General features: G+C 37.5%; 1 protein-coding gene across 1 annotated transcript; it reads right to left on the bottom strand.

Moving 5' to 3' along the window:
• Nucleotides 1-909: 909 nt before the first annotated feature.
• On the bottom strand, nucleotides 910-3,811 carry MGC145330.S (uncharacterized protein mgc145330 S homeolog). The gene is made up of 3 exons (XM_018254673.2): nucleotides 3,564-3,811; nucleotides 3,248-3,331; nucleotides 910-1,250 (listed from the first exon to the last, which is right to left on the bottom strand). The coding sequence occupies exons 1-3, from the start codon at nucleotides 3,714-3,716 to the stop codon at nucleotides 1,140-1,142; spliced, it is 348 nt and encodes a 115-aa protein (XP_018110162.1). The 5' UTR covers nucleotides 3,717-3,811; the 3' UTR covers nucleotides 910-1,139.
• Nucleotides 3,812-9,864: the final 6,053 nt, after the last annotated feature.

Genomic DNA, 9,864 nt, shown 5'->3' on the forward strand with positions numbered 1-9,864 from the left:
AATAACTGGTTAACTTTTCCTCTTTGTCTTTTGTTTCCACTTACAATATATTGTGCATTTTATGAGTATTTTCGTGCAAGGATTATCCTAATAGATCATTGGAAAGGATGGTGGAACCCTTATTTTTCAAATCTACTCTTCAATAGGTTCACAGCTATCTAGGGATACACTGAACCCAGAATTTGGTTCTGACTTTTGCAACCCTGCTCAACACAATGATGCAGTTTATTTGATTTTACTAAAATATGAATATTCAAATTAGGGTTCAGATTGTCTACTACACTCCTCAATACCTTTGTGTGGGATTTTGCCATTGGCTGAATCCAAACATTTAAAATACTGTTCATCACTGTAGTTATAGCACCTTTAGACTTATCATTGTGAGACATTTTCCATGTATATGAATGATATAAGCAATATAAGCTTGTCTAATAACGTAAATGGGTAGAATAGCTCACATATTTACTCAGACACACTAAAGCTCTAGGAGCTTGTTTTATATGTACAGAAAATCTAATTTAGTAGATTGTTATGTATGTGTTAGGAGATGTACACTGAGTGGTAGAGATGGCTTATAACTATAAAAAGTTTTATCACTTGATTATTTGTAACCTTATCACTTGTTTGAACTCTAATAGTGCTGACATTGTTAGCAGTAACTAAAACGTTGCTGAGCTACTTAGGGAACCCAGCTTATTATATTCAGCAAGCCAATGTCTTCCTTTATTCCCTTGGGATGTGAGGGAAGAATAATGCGATCAGATTCCTTTCATTTTTACACTAATGCAGGCAGAACTATTCTCAGCTTATATTGACAATAATATCAAGAAATGAGAGACCAGTTCTCTGAGAGACCAGTTTTGTTTCTGTACCAGCGCCCATTGCCCATGTCTCACTGTGAAAGACTGATTTACAAAAAAAGAGAGATCTGATTTTATTTTCTTTATCCACACAAGTGAGCAAACTGTGAAACAAGATGCAGGAGAGAACAGTACATACAGAGCAGCAGGCGCAACTCACGTAATGAGTTAAAAAACAAAATCATTCCTGAATTTTTGCGCATATCTTCTCCCAAGTCCTTCTCTTACCCCTCAGCAACAGCCTAGCTTCCACGCAGGAATCACAGGAAGGGCTTTCATTCACTGTAAACATTTTAGCAGAAAGAAGTTACAAACAGCACCCGGAGGGCAGTTACATAGTTTCCCAATCCTGGATGCTTTTCTGACTGCACACTGCTCACCAACATCACACTGAAAAACAAATAGACAACACCTCATCACTATCTATAGCATGCACCACAAATATACGAAACTGTGGTGAATGTATTCATTAGCTGAAAAACTGTACAAAGTTATTGACTACAATGTCATCTATTTGTCTCTATACCATATCTCTACCTGTATATTTATCTATGGGGCATTCAATTATATCTAGGGATGCACCGAATCCAGGATTCGGTTCGGGATTCTGCCTTTTTCAGCAGGATTCGGCAGAATCCTTCTGCCCGGCCGAACCGAATCCTAATTTGCATATGCAAAGGGAGGGGAAATCGAGTGACTTTTTGTCACTAAACAAGGAAGTAAAATAAGTTTTCCCCTTCCTGTCCCTAATTTGCATATGCAAATTTGGATTTGGTTCAGTATTCTGCCAAATATTTCGGGAAGGATTCGGGGGTTTGGCTGAATCCAAAATAGTGGATTTATTGCATCCTTTGTTGCATAATTATATCACACATATATTACATTTAATAGATTAGTGTTAGTTGCATAGGCAAATGCAGATGGTGGTTCCTGGAATCCCCCAACAGGTCAGAAACACTGAAGCACTTATAATTATATACACATATAGCAGTTGATCTCTGTTGAAGGAGACTAAGGTTAATCTTAAAAGGACAGTTAGACAGTTAGTTAATCTCTACATGCAGAATTTGTGCAAAAGGCAGTTATTTTGTTAGATTTTGTTTGTACTGGAATCAGTTATTTGAGTGAGCTTTTATACATCTGCTAGAAAAAGGAGCCCCCCTATAAGATATATTGGATCTAACTGTCAATGACTATCTGACACCCAACTGCTGCATGAAAACAGAATGAAGAGAAACAGATGCTGAGAGAGGGATAGTGAAGATAATATTTAATTGATTGTATTTAGAAAGTTTCTTATTTCACTATGCTGAAGCTTATATTACATTTTTATATTCGCAATAGTTCCCCTTTAATTATTTTCTGGCTATGAAGACAGAGAGGTTTATAAAACTTCCCATGATAGGCAAACTTCAGTTTTTAAATATATGGCACATTTGCAGGGTATGAATGTACACATGAACATGTTGTGTGAAGGGAAAACCCAATGGGCACTCCCTGACATCTGAATTATCAGGGCAATGCAGGTAGCTGATAAAAAGATTGTCCCAAAGCTTAACTGCTATTACTGAATCAGAATAATGGAATCAGCAAAAGGTGAAAAGAAAAATATTCATGGTCAGTGTGACCTGCACAAGTTTAAATGGGAACTAGCGCAACATTTTTAATATGAGTTTTATCATACTGATATAAAAACTTTCTAAATAAAACAAATTAAATTAAAACTGCTGTACCATTTATGAAATAATCAAGTTTATCTTCATTATTCCTCTCTCAGCATCTGTTTCTCTTCATTCTGTCTTCATGCAGGGATTGGGTGTCAGATATTCATTGACAGTTAGATCCAATATATCTTATGGGGGGGGCGGGGGGGTCCCTTTCCTAGCAGATGAATTAGGGCTCACTCAAATAACTGATTCCAGTACAAACAAAATCTAACAAAATAACTGCCTTTTGAACAAATCCTGCATGTATGTCTGGTGATTTTAATAGAGTGCGCTTTAGTACATCTTATAGGCAAAAGGAGCCCCCCTAGAATATATTTGATCTAACTATCAATGATTATCTGACACTCAACTGCTGCATGAAGAGACAATGAAAAGAAACAGATGCTGAGAGAGGGATAGTGAAGATGAACTTGATTATTACAGAAATGGTGCAGCAATTTAAATTGATGGTATTTATAAAGTTTCTTATTTCAGTCTGCTGAAGCTTACATTACTTTTTCATTTTCACAATAGTTCATCTATAAGAGTGAGTAGTAGAAACATATTGAGCACTTGATGTGTTAAAGTGTGCAAGCATAGTATGACCCCACAGCCTGAGAGAAAACGTGTTAGGGCACATAATAGATCCCACCAAAGTGTTAGCGTGAAATCCAAACTCACCACTGGTACTTGGCCGAATTTCTTTTCCCAGGAATGGATCCGTTTATTTTGCAGTTTCTCCAGGACTTCCTGCAGCGCCCCGAGCTACAAAACACACAGTGAGGCTTTAGCATCCTGCACCCAATATTCTAATGTCAGTGTTATCTCTTTAGTTTAGGCATCTAACAGTTCTCTGCAGGTTGAAGGGTTCCTGGAACTCCGAAGGCAGAGAAACCACACGCTTACGTGTCAGAAGTTTAAATATGAACGCTAGATCTACAGGAATAGATACTAAGCGCACATTATACATTGATCACACACCCTGCTGATCACTTACCACCTCTTTCTCACTTGATGGGCTGGCATCCTTTGGGTAGAAGTCCCTCAGCGCCCTTGTCTCTAGTTCAGCGCTATCTTCTTGGCCGGAGACAGCAGCGATCAGAAGCAAAGCGCAGCCAAGCGCGAGCAGACGCAGCCGGGAGCTGTCCATGGTGCTGAACAGCAAAGAGCGATCGTGGAGTTCGCTTTCCCAAAGACTAGACTTTTCTGTCTCAATGGGCACGGATAAACTCTATTTATTTGTTCCACCAGGATCTATTTTCTTATTTTAATATCATTAACTCCTCCCCCATGACGCCAATAAGCCGCGTGGGGGGATCAAACAGAAATCATTGAGCTCCTTATGAAAACTACCTTTGTGCAACCATCCGTCATGCTATCCCCAGGCAACGTTGGTTTGGCAAAGGGGAATGAAAGACTTAGGCTTCAGCCCCTATTTATCAAACTGTCTTGGTATAACTATATGCAGAAATTATGTAGATAGAGACTTCTCCTCTTGGGCTCTTACATCCACAATGCACATTCTACTCCACTGTCTCTTATTGTACAAAATATTATATAACCAGTGTGAGAACTGTAACTCGCCCATTTCAGCTGGGGAAAAGGTGCAGCTGCTCCAGCCCATCAGCAAGTGAAATAAGTCTTCACTGTCAGCCAAAATAAGCAGACACTGAAGCTGGACCAAAGTATAGCTGTGCACTTGTTAAACGTTTATTCCCAGCAAAAATATCCTAAAACGATTATTTGTTTTGGTCTTTTCCATTGTTGGGATTTTGGAACATGATCCTTGTGAATAAACTTATATTAATAATGAACATCTACATCTAAAACTAACCTCAACAAAAATAGAATTTGAACTTGGTGAATCCTAAACCAACCTCTGATAATGATTTGTAAGTGACAAAGTTATTCTTCCTAAAATAGAAACTGTTCTCTGCCCCACTTGCACATTAGTCTGCACTGGATGCTCAAGCCGCTACCCAGTATCTGTTGGTCTTGATGCTAAAGTCTTCCAGTTATAATTATGAACTAGTTGCTTTGATTTTGTAACTTTATAACCAGAAATTAAGCTTTCAAGATGTGCAAGAATAAGGGGCCTATGATGAGTTTGGACCTCAGGACAACTCATGCTGGGAGGTGCTAAACACACAGAACTAACAGAGACAGTGTTATTTTAGTGTTTTGCAAACAACATTTGTTTCATATGGAGGGGAAGAATAATGTTCTACAAAGATACTTGTATTATTAAAATCCTTTGTAAAGTCTTTTTAACTGGTAATTTATTGAGCTGAAGTTATTTGTGCTTTATTGAGAGAAATTCACCCTTAATGCTGTATTATTGGCCTACATAATTACTGCTACTTTGTAAAAAAAAAAAAACACAGTTTGAAGAGGTAAACAATTAGAATCTGGGAAATGAATTAAAATATTATTAATGTAAGGCTGTTTCTAATGTATTCATACAGTATGTACATGGATTGTTTCTATACTTTGATCTTAAAACATTATCATCATCATCATCATCATCATCTCATTTCCTGCACTATTTTTAATTATAGAAAGATGTATATACCTATAAGCTGGTGATCAGTAGATCTGAAGACACTGTCAACAAACAGCTTCCCTAAATCACCCTCTTGTTTCATGCTTTTCGGATAATTATTATGTTAAGGTCACATAAGAAATAGTTGTTTGTTAAATATAGCAATATACATTTTCCCATAACTCAGTATATTAGTTTTCCATGAAACAGAATGGCAACAATGATTTTATGGTATGGATGTGGATCATAATGGGACAGCATCGCTAAAAGTAGACCTCACATTAGTAAAGTATGGGCACTCCTGATCTAGGGCATTGTGTGTTGGTTATTTTGCATGCTTAGAACAACACATATAGAATGGCAGCTCCTATTGTTATTTGAGTTGTTTTTATGTACTGTGGAATAATCAGTGGCTGGAATTTGAAGTTCATAATAGTATGCTATCAAGGATGTCCAGTCAGATGTATTAAGTGCGGTAATTTATAGAGTTCATTTGATTGTCATGTTTTCTCCTTAATCCAATCAGGGCCAAAACAAGTTATTCCTGTACTATTGGAAATTTCCAGTGTACCACATCACAAGTTTTAACTTTCTGTTTGTATCTTATTGGGGCCACTTTTCATGAATTTGTTCATTGTGATTGCAAGTGGATAATGAAAGCAATGTTAGCAATATATATAACTTTAATAAGATATATATTTTCAGGCAGATTATATGGTTTTGCATTTGTCATTTTAAACCATGTTTTAATTGTACTCATAAATTAAGGAGACGGAGAAGCAACTAGGTGTATTTCTATCTAACAAACTTAGGCAGAAGCAGAAATGCCAATCTGCAGCAATAAATGCCAGAAATCCAGAAAGATATTGCATTGTAGTAAAAACCACTGAAGGAAAATGCGATTCTGACCAATTATCATTCACTTGTAAAGCCACATGTAGAATATGCAGTTCAGTTTCACTCTCCAATAAACAAACATTTGTTTATAGCATTAGTAGAGTTTATGGAGGTTGTAACTAACCTAATAAAAGGAAATTATGCGCTCAGTCACTGAAACAACAAAGTTTCAGTAACGATATCATTAAATTTGTGTATATATGTGAGGGAACCATGGCATAATCTGTCTGGTTATTCACCAATACTGTGAATCTTTTCAGTTGATACAGCATCCCTTGTGATTCGGAAGAAAGGGAGATTCGTCTTCAGGTGCAGAAAGTTTTTTTTTTAACACTTAGAATTAGGTTGTAGAATTGTACTGGCAGATACTGATATTAATATATTTTGTATAGTAGTGTTGACATTCAAGTGGGCCTATCCCTTCTGTTTTGTAGCAAACTGGAGACAGCTTTTTTATGGTTTTCTTTGGATGCTAGGTTCTTACCCATGGAATACTCCATATGGATAATTAAAATAAAGCATACGTTTTATTTTATCATACTTTATTTTAATCACTCATATGGAATATCCCCTATTTTTTTTTAATATATATCATTCCTAAATCAACCACTGGTCCAACACAGGGTCTACCAAAAAACACCTTCAGCCAGTGCTGTATACCATAAGAATGTTTTGGTACTGGTCATATAATTAATTTTACATTACATACAGTACAACTCAATAAAATAAAAGATATGCCACATTTTAAAACCTTGCAGCCATTACTGTCAAAAGACTTTAGATTCAAAAAGTCTGCAACCTTCTGCCTTTTTGTTGAGGCAGCCATTAAATATAGAATTTAGTCCTTATAATGTAAGTATATACAAGAAGGAACAAAAGGCAGTGCTGTAATTGACTACATTATGAACCATCCAGGGAATCCTCTGTAACAATATCCTCTGCACCAAATGAACAGTCATTTTTATCTGTTTGTGACTACAAGCTGTGGATGACAACCAACTTTTTGTCTAAAGTTCCAGTATCTCTACGAGGAAGCATATAAATACTGAGCTATAAGCAGAGGGTTCCAAAATGACATACAGGTATAATGACACTAATTGCAGTTATTGAAATGTTAATACGTAAATAGAGTAGGATTTATTTCACAATGCTAAAGACTTATATAATTATACTTTGCTCTTCTCCCTCACCTCCTACATTACTCTCAGCAGGCTGAATGATGTCACACTGGCAATTTCTACATTCCATTTTATTTTTAAATGTAAAGTAACGCATGCAAGTAGAGCTGTGAATCCAATTTGTCTTGAAATGAAGCATTATATATTAGGCACCTCCAAGGGAAAGTACCTCCAGCTACTACTAAAATTGTATGTGTATATATATATATATATATATATATATATATATATATATATATATATATATATATATATATATATATAACACACCGGTATATAGAATACTTCAGAAATTGACAGCACTCCAAGGCAAAAATTCACAGCGGGTCAATGATGCAAATAAAAGTGGAGGTTTATTGATGGTCCAACGTTTCGGCTCCGCACAGGGGCCTTCGTCAGGTGTCTGTCACTCATCGTTAACTATGTAAACTCATATTCAAACAGCCACTATAAACCACATTAGTAACGCCCCTCTATGTAAGGAGGTATGCGCTCTTACCCTGGTGCGTCCTAGTGCTCCCCTGTGGTACCAGAGTACCCAAATCCAGGCGATCAAGCCGACCATAGCCCTTATTGGTGGACCGGAAGCGCAGCGGAACTCCACTGTGAGAAGCGTCGCAGGCGTTGCTAGGCAACCCATGTAGTCCTTAGCGTAACCCAGTGCTTAGCCGATAGCAACCACTCGAAGGTGCTAATAAGTGCGGACGGAGGGCAGTACGGAATGAGGAGCCACTGATACCAATGGCTCCCTATTGTCGCAAGTTAGCCCAATCACTTCAGTATAGGACATGGGAGCCTCTATTGCGCCTAATATGGTGTTGACACTGGGCAGGGTAACGATCATAAGCATAATATAGAGTAATCATGGGGAACGGTCAATGCACCACCGGGTCACTGAGCCAATACCTAATCCTGTAGTGGAACAAGGCTATTACATGCAAGCAGGGATGCAGTGGAATTAGGAAGTGGTTCCAGGCAAGAATGAGTGAACTGTAACATGTAACATGTGAGATCTTGTGGCACTCAGTGAAAGTTCAAAGGAAACAGCCAAGAGACAAAGTCTCGTTTAGACCACGTGGGGCAACTGTATCCAATTTCAGAATCCAGTGGGATTCTCTCCTCAGCAGGGCCTGGTCTGTATTGCCCCCTCTTGCCAAGGGGGGCTGATGGTCAATAGCATAGGTTTTGCCCACATAATATAGTCCACATGGGCAAGTAATGATATAAACAAGATAGGAGGAGGTACAGTTTAATCTGTGTTTGATTTTGAACCTTTTGCCAGTGTGAGGGCGAGGAAATTTCGATCCAATCTGCATGTCACACAGTTCAGACATTTGTAACAGCCCAGTTTTTAGCCAGAGCCCAGAGTTAGCCAATTGAATTTTTTATGGTCATGTCCTTTGAAGTCTGTACGTACCAGTAGGTCTTTTAAACTTTTACCTCTCTTGTACTCCATCATAGGTTTCAGAGCAGCATGAAAAGAGAGTGACTCGTCCATGTTCAGCATGGGCCATTTTTTTTTTGCCCAAGGCATAGAGGAGGGGCAGACAATATTTGATTGACAGCTGAGATTTTTAAATGAGCTTACAACAGCTATGAATGCTTTAATAAAAAATAGAAATTGGATTTCATGTTTAATTTGAAAAGGACTTTTATTATGCAGATTTGTGTGTCTGGGTGACAGGTCCACTTTAAAGGAAACCCGTCACCCTACAAAATAATTGCAAATTTGGTGATGTTACTCAGACAAAATAAATTTCACACTTTAATAAACTGCTTGGCTAGCAGTGGGTTAAATGATAATGCTTTGTTAGTTCAGGTGAAGCAGTCAGACCAGCAAAGGAACTTTATACATTTATTAGAACATGGCAGGTAACACAGCCCTGCTCCACACTTGCTCTCAGCTTAGACAGGAAGAGGGAAAATAGTAACAGGAAATGAATCATAAGGCAAAACAAAATGTCTACAAAAGCTGGTTACTACACACACTATATGAATTATTTAAATCTTGTTCCTTTTAGACTTGGAATTGGAATTCTTAATCACAGAAAGCAGATAGGTGCCATTTTGTAGACGGGGGTTTTTCACCTTTCAGTTAACAGTATGATGTAGAGAGTGATATTCTGAGACAATTTGCAACTGTTTTTTTTTTATTATTTGTGGTTTTTTAGTTATTTAGCTTTTTATTCAGCAGCTCTCCAGTTTGCAATTTCAGCAATCTGGTTGCTGTCCAAATTGCCCTAGCAACCATTTCATTGATTTGAATAAGAGACTGGAATAGGATAGGTCTGAATAGAAACACGAGTAATAAAAAGAAGCAATAATAATGCATTTGTTTTGTAGATGGGGTCATTGACGCCCATTTGAAATCTGGAAAGGATTAGAAGAAAAAGGCAAATAACTCAAAAACGATAAAAAAAGAAAAAATGAAAGCCAATTGAAAATTTGCTTTGAACTGGCCATTCTTAAACATACTTAAAATTATTGTAAAGGTGAACCACTCCTTTAAGGCCTGATGCCCATGCACTGGCTACACAGATGGTGACAAGGGAGAACAATGTGAGGAGAGCAGTGACATCTAGGAAGTGCAGAATGGAAAGTGAAAGTAATTGCCTGCCCTGTCTCTTTCTTGTTTTGCCATTTCAACTAATTGTCCTCTGTTTTCCTCAGTGCTGATGTAA

Source organism: Xenopus laevis, chromosome 3S (assembly GCF_017654675.1).
Source record: "Xenopus laevis strain J_2021 chromosome 3S, Xenopus_laevis_v10.1, whole genome shotgun sequence".
Classification (NCBI taxonomy): domain Eukaryota; kingdom Metazoa; phylum Chordata; class Amphibia; order Anura; family Pipidae; genus Xenopus; species Xenopus laevis.

Coding starts and splice junctions, on each gene's coding strand:
- MGC145330.S (XM_018254673.2), bottom strand. CDS start 3,716: ATGGACAGCTCCCGGCTGCGTCTGCTCGCGCTTGGCTGCGCTTTGCTT. Junction 3,332..3,563: donor CATCAAGTGAGAAAGAGGTG/GTAAGTGATCAG, acceptor TGTGTTTTGTAG/CTCGGGGCGCTGCAGGAAGT. Junction 1,251..3,247: donor AATTCGGCCAAGTACCAGTG/GTGAGTTTGGAT, acceptor TTTGTTTTTCAG/TGTGATGTTGGTGAGCAGTG.